At 34.5% G+C, this 24,635-nt stretch overlaps 1 protein-coding gene and 1 non-coding gene across 3 annotated transcripts in view; one reads left to right on the top strand and one right to left on the bottom strand.

Annotated features, from left to right (window-relative positions):
• PRDM5 (PR/SET domain 5) overlaps nt 1-24,635 on the top strand; it is a 193,630-nt gene that overhangs the window by 91,004 nt on the left and 77,991 nt on the right. For both annotated transcript variants that reach the window (XM_040626276.1, XM_040626278.1), the window contains exons 5-10: nt 864-1,038; nt 2,299-2,391; nt 2,655-2,776; nt 6,436-6,515; nt 10,992-11,076; nt 12,294-12,451. In XM_040626276.1, coding sequence (XP_040482210.1) covers nt 864-1,038; nt 2,299-2,391; nt 2,655-2,776; nt 6,436-6,515; nt 10,992-11,076; nt 12,294-12,451 — 713 coding nt within the window. The remainder of the gene's footprint in view (nt 1-863; nt 1,039-2,298; nt 2,392-2,654; nt 2,777-6,435; nt 6,516-10,991; nt 11,077-12,293; nt 12,452-24,635) is intronic.
• LOC121101928 lies at nt 7,994-8,103 on the bottom strand. Its single transcript, XR_005833966.1, has one exon. It is a non-coding gene; the product is annotated as a U6 spliceosomal RNA (small nuclear RNA).

The following is a 24,635-nucleotide window of genomic DNA, read 5'->3' as shown; positions in this document are numbered from 1 at the left end:
ACACAAAAGAAACAGAAAATCCACTCAAATGTCAAACAATGGAGAGTTTAGTTAAATAAATATGGTAACTTGTATTTTTTTTTGAATTGAGAAAATGTTAAATGAACAAAAAGAGCAACAGATGAAATTGCATAAAAAGTATGATCATAAATGTGGTTAGACTGTGCCTAAAATGTGAATAGACAAAAGACAAATCAGACTTGAGAATATATTAAGTGATTGTCTCTTCCTTATGGGATTATTGATCATTTTCATTTTCTTCATATTTTCTAAATTTTCTAAGTCTCATCTTATTTAATAATCAGAAAAAAATCTGTCATGTAAATAGCACACTTTGAGAAGTTTGGGTGGAGCTGTGGCAGTCCATAGGGACGGACAAGCCAGAGACGCTGTAGAGCCTTACTACACCTGCTGTAATGAATGCTGTTTTTATGACCTTGGTCTTTTTCACATTTTGTGAGATTCCCCTTGGTGATTCCACATTGTTTGCCTTGGTTGGATTTTTTTCTCTTTGTGCACTCAGTGAACTCAAGATGACCCGTTTCAGGGAAAACTTGCTTTCTCGTTCAACATTTGTAATAACTCTTTGATGCGAAAAGTGAACCTTATAGGGTAAATTAAAAATTGATTTTGATTTTATAGTTTGCTGAAACCAGAGAAATGAATTAAAAGATCATATATTTCTCCCTAGTAACACTTCCTATTATTTTTCATGAACAACATTATTAATACTCGCAGAGATAATAAGCATTTACTATCCTGATACTATTAAACAATTAATTTTGATTTTAAAAATGAGGATAAAACTGAGTTCTTGGCTCTTAATTTTTGTCTTATAAATCTGTTTCCTTGTAAACGTGCAGATCGCCTTGGCTGTAAAGAGGACTATGCTTGTCCCCAGTGTGACTCGAGTTTTACCAGTGAGGAAATTCGTGCTGAGCATCTTCAGACCTTGCACCAGAAACCGACCGAGGAGAAAGAATTTCAGTGCAAGAGCTGTGGGAAGAAATTCCCAGTTAAGCAGGCTTTGCAAAGACAGTGCGTACAGCAAAGAATATCTAAAATTATGAGCTAACACTTTTTTAACTATTCCATTTGATTTGTTTTATAGTTTCTAACCTGTGCATGTATGTGTACGTGTGCACGTGGGCGTGTGTGTGCGTGTGCGTGTGTCTGTGTGTGTGTGTGTGTGAGAAAGAGAGAGAGACGGAGTTGGGGGGGAAGAAAGTAAACATTGTATGTTGTCATTGTCATTAACTTATCTTTTTTTAGTATAGTTATGTTGATTTTTGAAACATTCTTATGAATGTTTCATATGAATTCTTATGAACTTCAACAAGTGAGCATTGTTTATGCTAATAAGTCTTTGTTCAGTTAATTGCTTGCCTTTAAATATCAAGCTCATTGGTTTACTAAGCTGAAATTCAGTTATGCAAAACTTAGTGCTCTGAGGTCACAGATCAAGTTTCAGTTGTCTACATTTGAAATTCCCTCTGAAATCAGTAAAAGAAAAGTTTAAGAAATGGAAAGTTCAGAGTATAAAGAAAACAGGAACTTTTTAGAAAAGAAGCACTGTTTATTTCATAACAACTTAGGAAGAACAATTTAACGATGAATAGGTATGGTATATGACATTAAGGTGGATTCAATGATCCTACCTCTTGGCTCTGTACCCTTTATTATTTTGACTTCATATTAACAGCATCTGAAGTTATCTTTTTGCTTAAATATTTTACAGTCTCATGAGTTATTAAAAGTGAGAAGGTAGATACATGTATTTTTATTTTAAAAATGCCACCTTGTATATGAGCAAGAAATCTTTAATACAGACTTACTGTTTCATTTTTTATTAATTAAAGTAAAATTCTGCAACATGCTTTATTTTATATTAAGACAATTTTCATATATTACATGCATCCACTTTGCTTATGAAATTTGAGATGACAAATTTCTGCTCAAAACTTACACTTAAAACTTTTATAATAGCAAGAGATTAAACATTTGGAAATTCTGTTATAGGTTCTTGAAAAAAAAGCAAGGGCTGTATCCATTTTAGTGAATAGACTTGAAAACTGTAGTCTAGTCAGCTTTTATTGAATCCACACCAAAGATAGTTTTTGCTGAGCTGGGTCTTATAGTTAAATTAGGTACTACTGAAAGTTTTAAAGGGCAAAAGACAGAATGAAAACAGAGATCACAAACATGATTTTATTGAAATTGGAGGGATTTTCGTAAGTTTTTGTCTCACACTTCCAGTCTTTATTTCTTTTTGTTTCTTTTTTTCCTGTTTCCCCTCAGTGTTCTTCAGTGCCCGGCGAAAAGCAGTCTGAAGGATTCTTCACGGAGTTTTCAGTGCTCTTCCTGCAGTTCTTCCTTCAGTTCAGCATCGAGGTTTTGTGTCTGAGTTCTCAGATGGCTGTTTTCTGGTTGCGGGTCATTTTTAGCATGCGTGCTTTCCACGCTCCGTAGTGACTTAGTATCACAGGGCTGCCGTGGGAATTTAAGTGCTTTCCTTTTTACCTGCCCAGGTAATGCATGAAACGACCCAGAAACTCTGCTAGAGAGCATGCATTGCAAAAGCCTGCCGCGATGGAAGAATTAGGTATGGCTTTACCATCTCTTCTCCCTTTTCCCCTTGCCTGGCTGTCTTGTAGTTTTGAGCAGCACCAGGAGACCTGCCGGGGAGACGCCAGGTTTGTGTGCAAGGCCGACAGCTGTGGGAAGAGGCTGAAGAGCAGGGATGCCCTCAGAAGACACCAGGAAAACGTCCATGCTGGTGAGAATTTCCTACAGGGTCGTTTTTAAAGGGGCCTCCTCTCCCCAGGCTGCAGTGATCTGTTTTTAATTCTTGCTCTCAAGGAGAGAGCTTGCTTTTCCATCGGACTCGCACAGATGTGGAGCTCTGGCAGTGGACTTTTTTCTTTCACTGAACATTATTTCTTTTTCAAGTTGATTTCAGCAGTATTGGTCATTTTTCTTATGTCTGAAGTAATCATAGCTGGAAACCTAAGCTGGAACCTACTGGAGCTTGGTAGGCAGGTATATTAAGAATTAATAATTTTAAATAACAATTTAAAGGTGAAATACGAAGTTTCTCTTTAAGGAGATATATTGTAAAACTCTTAAATGATGCTCTTGTACCTTCATGTTTTTACAGTAAAATTCCATTTTTTAAATTTATACTTCTCCTATATTGGAGAAAATTACTTACTGCATTTTGACTTGGGAATTGAATGTATTTGGATTAAGAAAGCAGATACTATTTGAATTCTTTCTAATGGCCAGCTAAACAATAAAACAAATACAACATTTGACTGTCCCTTAGATTGTATCTGTTTAGCACATGGTAAATGTATTTAGGTTTAGGGATCGAATCTATTGCGCGGAGTCGAACAGATGGCTGTATCGTCAGAGTTAACTTTTCACTTCCTCAGTGTCTTTTCCTTAAAGGAGGCCGACGTTCGTTGAACTCCTCATATCCGCCTGTACCTACTCTTTTCTCATGTATTTACATTTGCCCTTGGCTTCTGGGAAATGTGTGGAACGTTGTCTTTCTGGATATGGGGAAAGTGGATTTCTCTTCCCCTGTCTTGTTTCGTCTCACATTCACGAGAACAGGATAACCAGTACTCAGCTTCCGTATCCTCTGTTCATTGTCCAAAAAGTATCACCTTTAATGTTAAAGTTATGTAGAAGTTAGTAGGAGTGTGACTACTGGCTCCCACTTTGCATCCCTGTTTGGGCCTCCTATTAAGTCTGAGCTCTATATGAAAGGTCTAAGTGGCAGGAAGTATGGCCTTGCAAAATACAGCTTCAGGATGGTATCAGTAGGACTTTACAGTGTTCTGACTTCTTTTTTTTCCTTTTGAAAAATATATGGCTGATTAGGGAAGGTGGCATTTTTCTGAATTCATTACACTTGGGCCTTCCCTATATTTACAAAAGGCAAACGTAATTTTTTGACAGACTTGTCTTCGTAGTTTTTTTTTTTTAAACTGTCATGTTTAAAATGCTGCTCTTAATTTTCTCCATCTTTGTCTGCAATGTATTATAACAAATCTTTCATGTCATTTTTAAAGTTAACTTTGCTGAACTAAGTAAAAAACCAGATGCATGCTGAAGCTCTGGAAACTTGCATTCTTGTTATTGGGCATGTGGGCTTCAGGCTGTGCTATAAGCATAATTTCTTTGAGGCTTCTTGTAATTGGCCTTGGATATTATAATATTACTGATTCTGGAAACTCATGCTGACTTTGTAGGAAATAATTTATAAAAGGAATTTTTTTTATATTTCTATGTTGTGGAAACATACAAAATATGGAACGTACTGTATTAGTCAGAGGTTACTCTGACTCCCTTTTGCTGGGATCAGTACACAATCGGTCTCTCATTCATAGCGCCTCTTTTGTTTCTCCCCTTTCTTCTATGAGATACACAGACATTTGGAGAAAGAATATTCCACATTCAGAATAGCAAGCAAAGCAGTATCCACACATGATTGTAGAATGCCTGGAAGCATACTTAACCCATATTGTACTGAAACTCACAGTACTTAGGTGACTATGTATTTAGTACAGTTGAATGAATTTCTCATATATCTTCTTAATGTGTTCCCTAATGTTTTTGAAAGTTGAATCTGAAAGTCAAAAATCAGACTTACCTGAATATAGCAAAACTAAAATAGTATAAAGTCTAGTATGGCTTTGTAGATGCTGCTGTCCTTCAACCTAGGGAAGCTGGTAGAGTGGTGAGGACCTTCACAGTTACCCAGGAGGAAACAGAGAAAGTGAAGGGGCTGACTTCCTGAACCTACATCCACTTTTTTTTTTCTTTTGTTTAGATTCTGTGGATGCTAAAACCGAGAAATTTTGTATTTATGGGAGATAACATTTGTTTGCACTCTCAGGCAAATTATCACAAGCTTTTAAAATATTTTTTTTTCTCAAAAGAGCTAGGATTTCAGTTGTAGGATGAAGAATAGAAGACATGAGGAGGAGAGGGAAGGTCGAAGAGTAAGGGTGGGGTGTGGTGTACTGCTTATGATTCCAGCTGGAGGGACAGTGGCAGGAAGGTGAAGCTAAAGTAAGAGGTGTGGTTGGGAATGTCTCCCTTCTTTCTCTCCGCTCTCCCTCAGGCTCTGACCGACCTCTTCGGGAAGGTTAGGGTCTAGTCTCAAGGCGGCAGCTGGGTGAGGGACGAGATAGAGCAATAAAAGATTATGGATTGGAGGAAGGAAATGCCAGCTAGTGGGAGCTGGAAAAGAAGGACTATTCTTTCTCATTGGCCCCTCACATATTCAGTCTATATGTACAGAGATACTCATTTTGTTGGGAAAATTTTCTCCTTTAGTAGCCAAATTACTTGTCAATCACTAAGAAAAATTTTCTTGGCTATAATACTCAGCATGCTAAAAATAGTGCCTTATATGAAATAAGTAACTTGAAGGATAAGACAAAAATTCGTATTTTTCTTTTTCTAAAAGTGTTTTTCTTTCATAAACACAGTCCTATATGATAAAATAAAATCATTTTGTAAAACTTTTTTTAACTTGTTTTGGATTGTTTTCAAAATAAAAGATAAATAAGGGACGAGATGGGGTTGAGTTTGGGGCAGGAATAGCCATGGATTTGTCATTGTTGGGGCACGTGATGCATACATGGTCGTTCCTCATATTATTTGTTTACTTTTGTATATTTGAAATTAATTAACTAAAAATTGAAAAAGCACTCCAGTTATTTATGGTAGTGCAGATGGTGCTATTATTACAACATATTTGAAAAAAATTTTTATTGAGTCTTCATCTCTATAACCACTGTGAAATTTGGAATATGAAATGAGCTACTATAATCACTATGTAGGAAGACAAAATTGGGCTTGTTTTGATTTGTATATTAATATGAATGCCAATATTATGTTTTATTGTACTTGATTTTATTTTATTCTGTTTTTTATTATGAGAAAGTATATGTTCCTAGATTTTGCAAGAATCTAGTGCTGGAAAGAATAATCTATAAATTCCATCTTAAAAGCACAGATGATTAAATGAAATATTCTGTTAAAATTTAAAGCAAGTAGCAAAATCAGCTTATGAGTTAATAAATCTAATTTTTTTAATAAACACATCTGATTAGTTTCAAGTAAAATTTTTCATGGAAGTGTGCTTTTTAAAATTTTATATTAGTTTATGGAAAGGTGAAAGACCTATTTTATTTATGAGGAAAGTGGTTTATCATGCTGAATATTTTTCAAAGTTAGAAAGAAAGGGTTTAAAATGCAGTTTAATGGATATAACTATAACACTGAAAGTTTTGGAATTTTACGTTAAGAAGTGGAAATATCGGTTTTCAGAAATTATATATCACCTAGAAACATTGTGTCTGATGCTCCTCCTAATATTCTCATTTAAATCATGTTGGCATTTTATTTTAATTTTAGGAGATCCTAAGAAAAAGCTCATATGTTCAGTGTGCAATAAAAAGTGTTCTTCAGCATCAAGCCTACAGGAACATAGAAAGGTCAGTAAGATAAAGATTAATGCTCATCACAGTATAAGATCTTTTAGTCATTTACTGTGTGTGCCATGAAAAATTTTAGTTGCTTTTTATATTTATAAATACAGAGCTTTGTCATTAATTTATATACGAACATATTCTAAAATGCAAGACTGATGTGCAGAAAAGTAAGCTCTTGCAAAGATATATTTTGAGTTGTTTATCGTTGAGAATTAGTAGAAATATTCTCCAGTGCAAAGTGTTACGTCTAGTTGAACTTTTCAGTACAATACCTCACCCTGGTTTCAAGCTTTGTCAGTTGCTGTTGGCTCAGGAAATACCATATATTTGATGAAAACATACAGTTTTGTGTATTTATAATGTGCTCCGCTGTGGCACTTAGCTATTAAAATGGATGCATATTATGGTTAAGTCTGGCAGAACAAAGACAAGAGCTCTATTATTTTTTTTTAACTTTTTTTTTTTTTAAGATTTTATTTATTTGTTTGACAGAGATAGAGACAGCCAGCGAGAGAGGGAACACAAGCAGGGGGAGTGGGAGAGGAAGAAGCAGGCTCATAGTGGAGGAGCCTGATGTGGGGCTTGATCCCATAACGCCGGGATCGTGCCCTGAGCCGAAGGCAGATGCTCAACCGCTGTGCCACCCAGGTGCCCCAAGAGCTCTATTATTTTGAAGAACTAAAAATAACGTACAAGAATGTCAAAGTGTTGTTAGCAGGAAGGAATGATTATGTTTGCAGAAAATAAATTTAATACATTTTGTAATAAGCATAAATATTGCTAAATTATTTTAATGTGAAAATTTAACCTGAAAAATACACAGTAGTTATTAACCCTAACAACAGTAGCACTAGTTAATAGAATTTACAATAAAATAGAGCTACAGTAGAATTTAGATTTTTGTTCTTATTATAGCAAAGTCTAGAAAACTTCATATCATATCATGTTATCTTATATTGTAATAACAAAGATGAATGATTATTTTTTAATTTCACGTTATTGTTTCGTCAGAATATCTAGGAGCACGTAATATTTTCCTTCAGTGATTTAATATCGAAGAAGAGAAGAGATGGTACTAGTGAATGTAGAATTTTACTTTTCTAGTGGTTTACAAAATTAATTGCTCTCTTTATCTGTGTATTGATACATTCCAAAGTAATCTGACAGGCTTTAAAATTCATATGACGCTCAGTCTGGTAGCTCTAGCCACGTGCCATGGGTTTAAGATGTTTAAGGTTCTATTTCATATGTTGGGTGATTGCGATCCTCGGGGAGAAATAGCAGAACAGTGGACTGAGAGTGAGGACAGTGGGTGTCATCATCTTCTTCTGTCTCTAACACTTCATGTAACATTGGGTCTCTGTTCTCTTCTTTTATTAAATGTGACTTGGAACTGATCTGAGCCTTTTAATTATTTTCTCTAAGTGCCATGAAACTTTTTTTTTTTTTCATTTTCCAAATAGTTTTCTTATAGGATTGTTTAAAAAATAGAGAACTTGAAGAATTTGTATGTAACTCTTGTGCATGGACCGTGCTAATCTTCACTGTATCATTCCAATTTTAGTACTTGTACTGCTCACTTCGCCAGTATGGCTTCTGAAGAAGAACCCTAGGCTGAGACAAAAGATTAAATCCAATTGAATAGATATTTTCTAAATATCTTTGTACTTGTATGTATTTCTCATCTGTTTAAATCTTAAGAAGTTGAAGATATTTTACCAAGTTAAAGATTTTGCCAAATTGAAAGTTTCAGCAAAGTTGGTTGTGGGGCATATTTCTGAAAAATGTTCTATTTTCCATTTATTTTTTTCATAATATAAGAACCTTTTCCCCAAGGAACATCTTGGCAGATCTAAATACTACCTGGTGATGGTAGAACATAGCACCCAAATTATCTCTGCAAAATGCTAATAACTTATTAGCTCACTGCAGCACTTCCTTCATTCTAGCATAGCTCCTCTAACAGCCTTTCTGAATCCATAGGCAGCTTTTACTGACTTCCATTTTTGACTCTATTCTTATGAGTTGGGTATGTTGAATGTCTAATAGAGTTTGGTTGCAGTATTTACCCTTGCCAGTAGAGGGTGCTTTATCAACATGCCAAATTATATTACAGTCTAGAATAGTATCTTACATTACTATATATTATCCTATGTTACAACAAGACATATGATCCTTCTTGAAAATTATCTAATTAGGGACTTCAAATTGTAAGTTATTACCCTCCATATCAATTAGTAAGTGGGACATTTTGAAAATTGTGCTTTATTTAGCATTAGGCATAGATAAATGGTATTACCTGTCATTTTCATTTGAAATCTGATTGTTTTATTAAGCTTTTCTGGAATTTTTAAAAATAGCTCGGGCCTGTAGTTTTCATTGTAAGTAAGGTAGTCAATGCAAAAATGCTTTCGTGTACAGTGAAAATTCTATTTTGTAATTATGGAAAATCAATTCAGTTGAACCTTTAAAAATATTTCATGTTTCCGGAGCTGCTAGATTTATGAAGTAAACAAGTATGGGTACTATACTGCAGTATTTATGTAACAGTTAACATTTTATATATGGATGAATAATTTTAAAAATTTAATATGTTAATATAAATTTCATATTAAAATGAAAATAACTATATATGTTTTCATTTATGTATAGTTCAGAAGGCATATCAGCTTTTTAAGGGTATATTGTTATTATAAAAGGCATATATCACAGAAACATAGAACTTAAGAATATAAATCTCTTCATACTATCTTTAAATAAACTTTTTGCAAAATATCATTGCTCCTTAAACATAGTTGTTCAATCAAAGCCATGGTGAGGGTCTTTGATGGTTGAAGAGGCTGTCTTTAAAATGGCTCAGGCTGAAAGTTTTTCTCCTGTACTGTGTAGTACTTGCTTTCTAAGTACTTGCGCAGATCCCACATTGTTTTCTGAGGAAGCATAGAACTCTCTGGACTCCATATATTCACTGACTGAGATTAGATGGCACCATATGTAAGTGGAGATGGAAGTCAGACTCTCGTGGAATGACATCGTTCTGCTTCTGCCTTGTTTATCTATCTTTTCTCTGCTTTTCCCAAATGAGTTTACTAACTCACCAAGAATCAGGTCTGACAGAAGCAGACCGTGGCTAGGTAGGCTCAGACCTGCCATGTGGTTGGGCATAGAATTAACGCACAGACTGCAAACCTGGGATCTGTTAACTTTGCCCTAGCTTTTGTTTCCCTGCCTTGTCCTCTCTTTTCACTCTCTCTGTCTTGAGTTCTTCCATGGCCACTGAGATCAAGGGGACCGTTCACCAGGATACAGCCCAGGGCTCCCCTCTTTCCTCAGTGCTCTACCAGTTCATGGTCCTCTGCCTTGACTTCTCTCTGCAGTGGCCCTAGTTACTCTGCAGGAATAAGCATAGTACCTTAGCTTTCTGTGGAAGGGCTTTTGCTTGTCTGGTGTTTAGTATTGTGAGCTCTACCTTTCATGAGGTTGAGACAAAAACATAACTTCCCAACACTGTTTTTGAATCTTTGGCAAAACAATGTGATGCTGTTGTTCATTGGGGCGATTGGTATGTCTCATATAAGCCTTCTTGCGATACATTCCTCTTAGAACTTTGTGCACTGTTTCTGATTGTAAACTGGGCCTCTACTTTTCATACCGCCCATACGATTTCTCTGATTTAGTGTCTGGGAGGGAAAGAGCTAAACTTAATATCCAGTTGTAATAATTATTTAAGCAGTTGTTTGCTAAAGTTATGCTCCTCCTCTTCTTACTTATTATGGTTTTTGAGCTTTTCTTTTTACTGATGTAAGAATTTCACCGTGAGCTAAGTGTTTTTCAGAATCATATATCTTCTTGCCGTTCATGGTAATTAATGTTTTGTTCTGTACTATATACATTTAAATTTAAAATAGTTTGACTACTGTAAAAGGAATCTTACTACCTATAGGTTACATATTTCCAAATCTAAATTTGTGCATAACAAAGAGGTAATTTAAATTAGGTATAACTTTTTTCAGAGTGTAGAAATTTAATATGCACAAAATCGGTCAGCTATATAACGTATTTAAATAACGTGCTGCAATCTTATATTTTCTTTCTTTTTAAAAAATTTTTATTTATTTATTTGAGAGAGAGAGTGGGGTGGGAGAGGGAGAGAGAGAAGCAGCCACCCCACTGAGCAGGGAGCCCAATGCAGGGCTCCATCCCAGGACCTTGGGATCATGACCTGAGGGGAAGGCAGACGCTTAACCAACTGAGCCACCCAGGCGCCCCTCCAATCTTGTATTTTCTTTTAATGATATGTTTTTACTTGGTAACATGTTCATTGCATTTTCAATTATGTGAGATGCTGTGAACAAATTAGGGCTGAATTATAATACATAGATATTGCAGTAGCAGCTATCCGTATGTTCATACTTTTACTTTTGCTCTAATTTATTTGGCTTTGACAGTTGACTTAACTGTCCACTTAACCTTTTGCAGATTCATGAGATATTTGATTGTCAAGAATGTATGAAGAAATTTATTTCAGCTAATCAGCTAAAACGTCACATGATCACTCACTCAGGTAAAATATATATTTTTCCATTTATATTGAAATCACTATGAAAGATTCACCTTGTCATTTTCAGGAGCTCCAAGAGTAGTAATCGGGAGACCTGGCTCTTAGTTCTGGTTTGGCCATTAACTAGTCATGTGATTTTGAAGAAGTTACTTAGCCTCTCTAGACCTGTTTATTTATAAAGCAAAGGTGGTTGGACTAAATGATATCGGTGATCTTCAGAGTCACTATTTAATTTGTAATCTACTCCTCTTTGAGCCTTAGATTCTTTTCTTTACCTGTGAAAATGTATCCTACCTTTCAAAACTGCTATGAAGATTAAATGAGATCGTTACGCATTGTGCTAGCATAGTGTCTGACTTTTAGAAGGGATTCAACAATTATAGTTTCTACCTTTCTAGATGCTTTGACATTCTAACTAAGGTACTATAAATGTTAATGAGAAATTTGTAAATACATTTTGAAAATATAAGTTTTTAAAGCCATAGTTTCATTTTAAGCAAATTTGAGTAATAGGTCTGTTAAACAGATCTTTCAAAAATAATGTCTGAGAATAAATTTTGCTTTATGAAGTCTCTTTCTAGAGTTTAGAACATCTATAATTGGAGGCCACTGAAGTCAGAATGTTCTTGAATATCTACTTTGCTTGAAGACAGATATAGATATTTTGACAAATGAAAACAGGAGATCAAACACCAGTAGCTCGGAAATGCTTTGTTTGAAACAAACAGTATTTTTTACATGAACGTTGCATAAATATGGATTTTATACAACAACCTAGTGTTGTTTCTGCTGAGAATTGAAGCTGTGCCTGTATGCGGTCACTTGTTCGAGTAGGAGGCAGATCTGTCATTTAGTTTTAGCACTGTCAGGCCACTCTTGGCATTCAGAGTTGTGACCCAGGTTTAAACTCACACCTATCAGCAGATTTTTCATCTGGAAGTAGGATTTTTTTCCTTGAATTTAAATTTCGTCCTTACATCTAAGCTGCTTTATACACGTAGTTTACAGTATAGGTCTATAAAAGAACTAGCTCACATCTCTTTTGTGAATAGGCTCACATATCTGACAGAAATGGATTGGTAAGTAGATTTTTTTGTTTCAGTTGTTTCAATCATGTCTTAGTTGACTTATCTGTAAGAAGTAATATAAGGTAAGGCTATTTCCCTTTTTATCCTTTACTTTTATATAGATGTGAGATTGTCTCCACTCATTTTTCACAGAAAAACGACCCTATAATTGTGAGATTTGTAATAAATCTTTCAAGAGGCTCGATCAAGTGGGCGCCCACAAAGTAATACACAGTGAAGATAAGCCTTACAAATGCAAGCTTTGTGGGAAGGGCTTTGCGCACAGAAATGTTTACAAGAATCACAAGAAGGTAAAACCTTATTAATATTATTATTATTTTTGCTGATTTGATTTCTAATTGTTTATGTTTTAAAGAGGTTTTTGTATATCTGGACATGCTCTGCATGTGGAATAATTAGAGGATGATTTTGCTTATACTTTCATAACCCCACCTGGCCTTGTTTCCGGTCTTCCATCCTCTGTTGAAACTGTTCTTATAAGCAAAGTGTCATCCAGTGTTTCCTGGTGTTATACTAATTGCAAAGTCTTTTCTTCTTTTCCTTTTTTCTCTAAAACTTGACACTCTTGTTCATGGTAGCTTTTTTGAAATTCTCTTCATCTTTGGTGTATAGTTGGCTCCGTGTTCCTCCAATTTCTGTGAACACTTTCATCTCTCCTCCCCCAGGAGGTTTTCCTGGGTGCGTTGGCTGTGGACCTCTTCTAGGTTCTCTGCGTCTGCCACATCGTGACTTCTACCCTCAACTCTATACCAGCAAATCCCAAATGATTTCTTTCTTTAACCCAGGCTTCCAACTCACATTTATTTTTCTTTATTTGATACATAACTAGGTATCTTTTTGACCTAATGAATTTAGCATGTCCCAGAATGACCTTTTCATTCTTTATGCTCCAGATAACCTCTCTTTTGGAGTTTCTTCTTTCTGTTAATGAGAGAAATGTATACTTATTCCTATCTGTTTCTTTAGTCTTAGACCCTTTTTAAAATTAGAAGCCAGTTCTTTTTCAAAATTATTTTTATTTTTGTTTATTCATTGTTTTTTTTTAGAGAGAGAGAAAGTGATTGAGTGGGGGAGGGTCCAAGGGAGAGGGAGAGAGAGAATCTTAAGCAGGCTTCATCCTCAGTGTGGAGCCTGACTTGGGGCTTAATCTCATAACCCTGAGGTTATGACCTGAGCCAAAATCAAGAGTTGGAAGCCCAACTGATTGAGCCAGGCGCGCCTAGAATCAGTTCTTAAAGATTCCACCCTCCATTGTCTCATCACCCTCGCGGTCATTCATTCCTTTACCATCCTATCATTCTGATTATTGCTCATCTTCATTACTTTAATACCTATCTAATTAGATTTTTATTACTTATCATTTTCCAGTTATCCATCCTCCTAGATAAGTTGTCCCACAGTACAATTCTATCACTCTTGTACGCTAATATTATGAGTAGATTTCCAATGCCTGTGTAAGTTATAGTATATACATGTTACCCTGTCCTTCAGAGTTCTCTACCTATGACCTCAGCTTACTTTTCTAGATTTTTATCCTTTTTGCTGCATTAGTCATACCTCAACAACTTGACATTTGCCTTTAGTCAGCATGACCTAATTTCCCCTTCTTCTTTTCTTTTCTTTTTAATTTTTTTTATTTTTATATTTTTATTTTATTTTATTTTTAACTAAACTCTACACCCAATGTGGGGATTGAACTCATAACCCTGAGATTAAGAGTCTCTACTGACTGAGTCAGCCAGGTGCCCTACCCCTTCCTCTTTTCTCATAGGACTCCAAGTTATGATCTCTTAGTTTTCTTAATTAATTTTTGTTTGCAGTTCCTATGCTTTACCTTTACTCTGGTTCTTGTTTCAGAATGTATTAGTTTTATCTTATTTACTCTGCATTGATAATAAATAATATTTGAGTTGAATTCAGAAAATTTGTCCAAAGACATTCAATATCTAAATAATGTAGGGATTTATGATGTGATAAATAATTGATTATTGATTTTTTAAAAAAATTTATTGAGGTATAAATGGCATATAGTATTATTAGTTTAGTGTATACAAATAGTGATTTAACATTTGTATACATTGTGAACTGATTACCACAGTAAGTCTAATTACCATCTGTCATCATACAAAGTTAATTCAATATTATTGACTATATTCCTTGTATTGTACATTATATCCCCGTTCACTTATTCATTTTATAACTGGAAATTTGTGTCTCTTGATTCCCTTCACCCATATCACCCACATAACCCTCTCACCTTTTGGCAACCACTATTCAGTTCTCTCTATGAATCTGGATTTTGTTTTGTTCTATTTATAGTTGTCTTTTTTTTTTTTTCTTTTTTTGATTCCACTTATAAGTGAAATTATGCAGTTTTGTCTTTTTCTGTTTGACTTATCTCATCTATCCTAGTACCCTCAAGGTCCATCCATGTCACAAAGACAAGATTTCATTCTTTTCTGTAGCTGAGTAATATTCCATTGTCTACACATGTACTGCATGTTCCTTATCCATCCATCTACTGAGGTACACTTAGGTTGTTTGCATATCTTGGCTATTGTAAATAATCCTGCAATGAACGTAGGGGTGCATATGCATATATATATATATTTTTTTTTTACTTTGGATAGATACCCATATGTGGAATTGCTGGATTATATGTAGTTTTTAGTTTTTTGAAGAAATTTTATACTGTTTTCCATAGTGGTTGCACCAGTTTACATTCCCATCAACAGCGTATGGGTTTTTTTTTTTTCCTACATTGTTGCCAACACTCGTTATTTCTTGTCATTCAGATGATAGCTATTCTGATAGGTGTGAGGTAATATCTCATTGTGACTTTGATTTGCATTTCCTTGATGATTAGTGATGTTGAGCATCTTTTCCTGTTGACCATCTGTATGTCTTCTTTGGAAAAATGTCTATTCAGATCCTTTGCCCATTTTTTAATGGGATTGTTTGGGTTTCTTTGTGCCTGAGTTGTATGTCTGCATTATATATTTTGGATATGATTTGCAAATATCATCCCCCATTCAGTAGGTTGTCTGTTCATTTTGTTGATGGTTTCCTTTGCTGTTCAGATGTTCTTTGATTTGATGCAATCCTATTTGTTTATTTTTGCCTTTGTTGCCCTTGTCTTTGGAGCTAGATCTGAAAAACAGTGCTAAGACCAATGTCAAGTAGCTTACTGCTTATGTTTTCTTTTAGTAGCTTTATGGCTTCAAGTCTTACATTCAAGTCTTTAACCCATTATAAATTAGTTTTTGAATATTGAGTAAGATAGCGGTCTAAATTCCTTTTGCATGTGGCTGTCCAGTTTTCCCAATACTATTCATTGAAGAGACTGTTCTTTCCCCATTGTATATTCTTGCCTCCTCTGTCATAAATTAATTGACCATTTATGCATGGGTTTATTTCTGGGCTGTCTCTTCTGTTCCATTGATCTATGTGTCTATATTTTTGGTAATATCATACTGTTATGATTATATAGCTTTGTAGTATAATTTGAAATTTGGAATGTGATACCTCCTCTGACTTTGTTCTTCTTTATCCAGATTGCTTTGGCTACTTGAGGTCTTCTGTAGTTCCATACAAATTTTAGAATTATTGTTTCTACTTCTGTGAAAAAATGCCATTGGAATTTTGGTAGGGGTTGCATTGAACCTATAGATTGCTTTGGGCAGCATGGACATTTTAACAGCATTAATTCTTCCAATCCATAAGCCTGGCATATCTTTCCATTTCTTTGTGTCCTCAGCTTTTTTTATCAATGTGTTACAGTTTTGAGAGTACAGGTCTTTCACCTCTTTGGTTAAATCTGCTCCTAGGTATTTCATTCTTTTTGATGCAATTGTAAATGTGATTGTTTTCTTGATTTCTCTTTCTGATAGCTTCTTATTAGTGTGTGAAAATGCAACGGATTTTTGTGTGTTAATTTTGTATCTTGAGACTTTATTGAATCCATTTATTAGTTCTAACAGCTTTATTGGTGAAGTCTTTGGGGTTTTCTATATATAGCATCATGTCATTTGCAAAGAGTGACAGATTTACTTCTTCCTTTCAATCATGATGCCTTTTAGTTCTCTTTCTACTAAATTGCTTTGGCTAGGACTTCCAATATTAAGTTGAATAAAAGCAGAGAAAACTTTCAGCTTTTCATCATTGAGTTTAGTATTAGCTGTGGACTTATTATATGTGGGCTTTATTATGTTGAGCTACATTCCCTCTATACATACTTTGTTGAGAATTTTTATCATAAGTGAATGTTGAATTTTGTCAAATACTTTTTCTTCATCTCTTTGGGATGAGCATATGATTTTTATCTTTCATTTTGTTAATGTGGTCTATTATGTTGATTGATTTGTGAATATTGAAACCATCCTTGCATCTCTGGGATAAATCCACTTGATCATGGTATATGACCTTCTTAATGTGTTGTTGACTTTGATTTGCTAATATTTTGTTGAGGATTTCTGTGTCTATTTTTTTCTGGTATATTGGCTCATAATGTTTTTTTTTTTTTTTTCATCTCTCCTCCTCCTCCACTTCCTCCTTCTCTTCTTTTCTTGTGGTCTCCTTGTCTAGTTTGGGTATCAGGGTAATATTGTCTTGTAAATGGGTTTGGAAGCATTCCCTCCTCTTCAATTTTTTTGGAAGAGTTTGAGAATGATAGGTATTAAATCTTCTTTGAATGTTTGGTAGAATTCACCAGTGATGCCATCTTGTCCTGGACTTTTGTTTATTGGAAAGTTTTGATTACTAATTCAATCTTCTTACTGTAATTGATTTATTTAGATTTTTTATTCATGATTTGGTCTTAAAAGTTTATTTCTGGGAATTTATCTATTTCTTCCAGATTATCCAATTTTTTGACATGTAATTTTTTTGTAGTTGTATGATGATTTGTATTTCTGTGGTATAATCTAACGTCTTTCTCATTTTATTTATAAGAACCTTCTCAGCCTCTATTTCATGATTTCCATTCTAATCTTTATTATTTCCTTTCTTCTACTAGCTTTAGGTTTCATTTGTTCTTTGTTTTTGTTTTTTGTTTGTTTTTCTAATGGTTGGGAAAGATGCTTGATATGATTTCAATGTTTCTGAATATTTTGAGACCTGCTTTGTGGCCTAACATGTGATCTATACTGGAGAATATTCTGTGTGCACCTGGGAAGAATGTATATTTATCTGCTTTTGGATGAAATGTTCTGTATTTATCTATTAAGTACATTTGGTGTAATGTGTTGTGTAAACCTATATTTCCTTATGGACTTTCTGTCTATATGATTCCTACTTTCTGTCTGGATGATTTATCCATTGGTATAAATATGGTGTTAAAAAACCCTACTGGTGTTTTTTTTTTTTTTTTTTTTTTTTTTTTTTTTTTTAATGTTCTTGATGTCACATTCCACATCTTTTATGTATCCCTAATTATTTAATTAATTTTATTACTTTTGTCTTTTAACCTTCATACTAGCTTTATAAATGATTAATCCACTGTTTTTACTATATATTTACCTCTTCCAGTGAGATTTTTACTTTCATATGTTTTCTTGTTGTTAATCAGTGCCCTTTCTTCTCAGCTTAAAGAAGTCCCTTTAACATTTCTTTTAGGGCTCGTTTAGTGATGATGAACTCCTTTGCTTTTGTTTATCTGGAAAATGCTTTATCTTTTCTATTTTGAATGATAGCCTTGCCAGGTAGAGTATTCTTGATTGGAAGTTTTTTCCTTTCAAACTTAGAATACTTCATGCCACTGTCTTCTGGCCTGCAGAGTTTCTGTTGAAAACTCTGCTGAAAGCATTATGGGATTTTCTTTGTAGATAACACATTATTTTTCTGTTGCTGTTTTTAAAATTCTCTCTTTCTCTTTTAACATTTTAATTATAATGTGGGTTGGTGTGGATATCTTCCTGGGCTTCCTGGACCTACATGTTTGTTTCCTTTCCCAGATTAGCAAAATTATCCGTCATTATTTCTTCAAAAAGTTTTCTGTCACTTTCTTTTTCTTCTCCTTCTAACAGCTCTATAATGTGGATGTTATTCTGCTTGATGATGTTCCAGATTCCTCTTAAGCTGTCTTTACTTTTTTAAATTCCTTTTTCTTTTTGCTGCTCTGTCAGGGTGAGTTCCATTGTTTTTGTCTTCTAGCTTGCTGATCCGTTCTTCTGCTTCATTCATTCTTCTGTTGAGCCCCTCTACTGTATTTTTCAGTTCAGTTATTATATTCTTCAGTTCTGTGACTTCTTTTTGGTACTTTCTTATATTTTCTATCTCATTTTTGAAGTTTTTATCCATTCTTCTGAGTTTAGTGAACAACTTTGTAATCATTACTTTGTTTTAATGCCTCTTTCTCTCTCTCTCTCTCCTTTTTTTTTTTTTTTTTAATTTTTTTTAATGAGTCTGACCAAAAGTTCACCAATTTTTCTGTTCTGTTGTTTGGGTTTTTTTTACTCTTTATTTCATTTATTTCTCCTCTAATCTTTATTATTTTCTTCCTTTTACTGGCTTTGGGCTTTGTTTGTGCTTCTTTTTCTAGCTCCTTTAGGTGGAAGATTAGTTTGCCTGTTGGATTTTTTCTTGCTTCTTGTGGTAGGCCTGTATTGCTATAACTCATGGATCCAGAAGTGTAATCCCCATGGTCATGAGACTCCCCCCTACCTCAGACATTCAAGAGGTGGGCTTTTCGTGCTCATTGGCTGTGGTGGGATGCAGTTAAAGCTTGGGGGCTTGGAGTGCTTGCCTGGCTGGCTCTGGCATTGCTTGCTTATTGATTTCGGTTAATATATTTTAGCATGGTGTTAAGTAATATGTATATAATATCTTTTAAAATAACTTGTTACTTATTTTTCTCTTATAGTATTCCATTGGAGTTATAGTTATTTCAATATTTAATTGAGACTTGAAAGCATCATTCTTTCTCTTTTAAATCATTTAAAAAATTATGACATCATTTTAGCTTTAGCCTGAAAAGAAAAAAAAAAAGTTAGATTTACCAGAGAATAAAAAGGGTTGATTGATAGTGTCCCAAATCGTCTCTGCCGAATTTCTTGCTGACTGCCCTTAGGTTTAACTCAGGTATTAAATGATCAGGGGCAGGACCACATTCATTACTGCTGCTTTGGAATTGCATGACTGTAAAAAATTATCTGGCTAGTTTCCTGCTCAGTCTCTGGAACTCTCTTGCTCCATTCTTTGATGAAACTGATCTACCCACATTTACGAGGTTTTCAGTTTGGCTTATGTTATATGCCATATGGGAATTTGGCACAGGATCTTTGCACCATCTCTCATACATTCAGCCATAAATCATATGAAAGTAATAATGATGTCTTGGGAAGGATAGAAACAATGATGCCTATAATTTCCAAAGTGGAAAGCACATTCAATCCTTTTGCTATAGACAAATGTGCTTCTCACTGTTATGATCCTAGCATGTATTTGGTATGGTTAAGTGAAAAAGTCTGAAATATTCTCCAAGAGTTATGTGAAAAAAGCAAATAAACTTTTTCTTCCATCATTATTCATTAATGGCCAGTTAGGAAGCTGAAAAATAAGAATATGCAAGGAAATTAGAAAAAAAAATTAAGTCAAATGATCTCCATCATATAGCATGACCAAAGGTTGTTATTTTAAATAAATTATTCTTTTGGTTTCTTTGGTGATGTAACTTTTACATTTTTATTATACTTACTTTATTCATTTTGGGGTCAATTTTTCTCTTAACATTTGGATTTGCTTGAAAAGGAAATCACCTTTCAGTGTGATTATAACAAATCAAACTTTGAAGAAGTGATTTTTGTTTCTAAAACTTAATTACTTGTTTCATCATTTTGCCAATTATATAGGTTCAATAGGTCAAAATTAGTTTTTCCTCTCCTTAATCCTTTCTGACAATTATTTGACCTGATTATTAGTTGAATTTTTTTGGATCTATTTAAAATAATGATTGTTTATCTGGATCTAACTAGATCTGTAAATCACAACTGGACAGATACTTCAGAACTACAAGTGACAGAAACTAGTCTTCACCCTCCATTTTGTTCCTTATCAAATTTATTGCAAAGTGAAATTGAGATAAGGTGTATAGTGCTTCCCTCCTCCTGCTATAGGCAGGACATCTAGATGGACTTAATTATCCTGGATCGTGAAGCTAGCACTACATGCTCGATGATGGAAATGAGTACAGAGAGGTTTTGTCCTGATGGAGTCATAAACAAGCTTCTGGGGACAGAGGTATGTCTATTCAAATAAAAGACTTTTTCCTGACCCTTTACATATCTCTCCAGAGATGAACTTTAGAGGCCTACGAGGAACTCTGGTCACACCTTTTCCTGGAATAATTCCACTGGGCCTCCTATATTAATAACTCATCCAGTGATTTCCAAACTCTGGGCCATGACAACTTTGTGCCTTGAAATCAATTTACTGGGTCATGAATAGCCATAAAAAAATAGAAGAGAAAATATAAGAGTAAGGGCAATTTAATGAAATAATACACATGTTTGTGTGTGTATGTATATGTGTGTTGAGTTTTAATATAAAAAGTATCTTTTTGGTCATGGTCTGACAGACATTGTGGATCAGACCTTGCCCACGTAAAATTTTATTAAGCCTTCTTTAAAGGAAAGGATACATCTCTCCCTCATGAATCATGGATTAGGTTCTAAAACTACATAATATATGGCATAAATTTTACATAATAAAAAAATATTTGAAAATCTCTAAAGAAGGTGCCATGTTGTAGACTGAAAGAATCACTCAATAATTCCACCACAGTCACTTTTTCCTTTGACTTTGTACCAGCTTTCTCTTCTTAAGGTGTACCGTAGGTGAAGTAGTGGGCGGTTCATTTGAGGTGCCAAGTTGTGGAAAATGATCTGTTTTTATGTTCTGGAAACACATTCACAGTGAGGAGATGCTCACACTGAGAGAGGCATGTAAGAATTGAACCTGACAGAGAGAAAAAAGAGATGAGTGTTTATCTGAAGGTAACTTAGCTCATGGCAAATCGCTTATCCTATTTAAGCTATTTTTTCTGAAGCGCATGATGAGATGGCACTGAATAATTTCTCACATAAGCACTTTATTTTCCATATTAAACTGTAAGCTTTGAAGAGCAATGCGGTACTTTAATTCATAGCACTTATTGACCACATTGGGCTTTGAACGTGGCACATGTTTTCTGAATAAATAAAATCCATGAAAAGGTAATCCGAAATAAATAAGATTTACTGTTCTTAGTTAAGTAGTTGTTGTAACATGAGAAATGATTTAAAAGACTTGACTTGACGTTCACTTACTGCCAAATCAGTGATTCCCCTTTATTCTCTGACTTTAATAGAGAAACCTCCCTCCCAGCTTTATTTTACTCCCTCCACTCTCCCCACCTCCAAATATTAACTTGGGAGTCACCGACTGAAGACCATACCTCCTAGTGTTTGCCAGAACCACATCACTGCTCACTGCCCTTCAGACCTTCCTTGATCCCTGCTCCTCTGTGCCCAGGGCCTTGCCTCCCAAACTTCTGGCCTCCAAGTCGTGTCTCTGACTTAAAGCTTCAGACTAATGCTTACCTCCGGAGCTCACCTTAAGTGGGATAGCAGCTCTAGTCTCCATTCTGCTTTTTACCATCCTAGCCCGACCCAGTCCAGGGTTTTGAACTCCTTTCTCTTGCCCTGCCTGATCAAGTGCACATCTCTAACCCTCTTAAAACCACAAAGCTGGAAATATTGAAAGAGAAAGGTGACTATTTTGTTTTTTGAAATTTGATTAAAATTGTTTTTGCTTTTTTTTTTTTGTAGTAGATGTCTTAAGAAAATAAAATCTCAAAATCACACATGAATGCATGGATACTCAGTTATGCAACTTAGGTTGTAATCCTTGACAACACCTACCTTCCCTCGTCCCCCGTAATTCCAGTCCCCTCCCCAGTGGATACTTTTTGGGGCTTTCTTAAATATATTAAAAACTGTACACATTATTTGTACAAATTATTTGTTAATTATGACCACATCTACTACTATATTCAAAGGCTGGTGATTGTAGTAATTGGAGGATATTCTGTACACTGAGTAAATATAATTGTTATTCTCAGTATAATGCTTTTGACATACTTTCTCACTGTTTATAATGGGTTGGAGTGTGGAAGATTAGAAATGAGTATGTGAGAGTTGTTAGTGTTTGGGTAGTAGAATTGGAAAGATGGGGCTAGGAACTGGGAAAAGCGACTGTTGGGAAGAGATTCCACAGTAAAGCCATCTCCTTCATCTCCCTAGTCTGATCTTCAGTAACTTCCTCATGTCACACTGATGTTTTTGTATAAGAGAACGTTCTTCTGGATAGAGCTTGGAGAAAAGCACAAGGTTTGTGCTGCCCATCTGGCAGATAAGTATATTTACATGTAAGTGGTATTAGGACATAGACGTCATTCTGGAACTTACTTCTTTTCCTTAACATTATGACTTGGAGAGTTTTTCAGGTAGGTTCATATAAACCTACTCATTTTTTGTAACTATTACAATTTTGAACAATACTTCAGTGAACATCCTTTTACATAAAACCGTATAATTATGTCAAGAGCATTAGTGCAAATAGATCTTAGTTATGAAATTTATGGAAAAGTAATAGTTTTCTCTATTAGAAAACTATTTTTCTTGAAAAGAATAGTAAGGTTTGCTCCTGCCCAACTGCCTTCTGAAAAAGCTCTTTCACTTAGCAGTGATTAAATTGCCCCTTTATCTGTACAATCAGCATTTGATTTTGTCAGTCGTTTTTTTTTTTTCAGTTTGAGAATTGAAAAGTGATATTTCATTGCATTTAAGCAATGGTTAGTGAAATTATGTTCTTTTTATAAGTTTATGTTCCATTTACATTACTTTTGAGAAATGCTTGTAGGTATTTTTTATCCCCTTTTCTTTTGGACTCTTTGGCTGCTTTGTCATTGGTTCCTAGGAGTTCTATAGATATTATGAATGTTAATCCTTTGCTAGTTTTGTTTCTAATATTTGTCCCCATCTATCAACTTGCATCTTTTGAATAAAGAAGTTTTACACTTTTATGTTTTGAAGTATGACATGGATTATAAGTTATAAAACTCATAATAAACTTCCGAGTATATACAGCTTCTGAGTTTTATGTCTTATTTAGAAAACTTTCTTATTCCAACACTATGCAAGCATTTATCAATGCCTTTAAAAGTGTATTAGTTTCCTTTTTTTTACCATTTTAATCCATGAAGAATTTGTTTTTAGGTGTGGAATGAGATCCTAATTTATTTTATTTATTAATTTTAAAAAGATTTATTTATTTATTTTAGAGAGAGAGTGAGTGAGCCAGGGCAGGGGCAGAGAGAGAGGAGGAGAGAGAATAAAGTAGGCTCCTGCTCAGCTCAGAGCCCCATGTGGGGCTCGATTCCACACCCCTGAGGTCATGACCTGAGCCAAAATAAAGAGTCAGCCGCCCAGCCAACTAAGCCACCCAGGGTCCCCTGAGATCCTGATTTATAACCACTGCTATCATATCGTTGAATGCCTGTCATGTAAAGCTGTGTTTGGATGTCATTCTTTTCCATTCAGTCTCTGTTCCCTTGTAATATCATAGTATTTTAATAATTGCAATTTATAGTGTGTTTAATATTTGTTGGATAAGGGCTTCTTTTAGTTTTCTTTTACAAAATTCTTTTACATGGTGGTTTGGGAAGATTGGCTTTAATAACCAGATTTCTTTCCACTGCTTCCTTTTTATCTTCTTGGAGGTCAATGTCATGTATTAAAAAATAGCTCCTCTTCACAGAAAGTCTTCATATATACACTTGCCCTTGTGAGTGATTTGGATCAGAAATGTTTTATTCTTTCCCCTCTTTGGTTGAAAGAACAGGAAACAAAAAAATAGCTCATTTTCCTCTATAATTATAAATTAATTCTCCATTATTGCTAAATTTCATGTTTTTCATGTATTAAAACATGTTATTTAGTAATAAGTTGGAGATCCTTTCCTAATCACTTTCACTTTTACTCTACCTGAAATTCTACCAAGTTTAATTGACCCATTTCCTAGCCCACAAGACCTATTAGAGAAGATTAAGTGGAGGAGGAATTAAAAAACAAAAACAAAACTTAGGTTGGGAATAGCCAGAAGATGTGGTAATGGCTTGTTACAGCCAGAGAAGACAAAAACTTTGAAAAGTAAACTCTACGACTCATAGAGCATAGCATACAGAGGAAATTTATCATGAAGTTAAGAAATATACCTATATGAACCCTCAATACATAGGGTAATGGATTTTTGAATGATATCAACAGTTTTGGTGGGTAGGTAATATAAATTTGGAAACTAAGTTAAATTAAATGGAAAATTGTATATTTTTGAAAAATAGATACTCTTCTCATATAACAATTTGTACCACAGATCAAAACCAGATGAAATACCACTTCATACGTGTCAGAATGGGTAGTATCAAAAAGACAAGAAATA

The sequence above is a fragment of the Ursus maritimus genome, unplaced genomic scaffold (genome assembly GCF_017311325.1).
Source record: "Ursus maritimus isolate PB19 unplaced genomic scaffold, ASM1731132v1 scaffold_11, whole genome shotgun sequence".
NCBI classification, from domain to species: Eukaryota; Metazoa; Chordata; class Mammalia; order Carnivora; family Ursidae; genus Ursus; species Ursus maritimus.
This window is presented reverse-complemented; position numbering and strand designations above follow the sequence as displayed.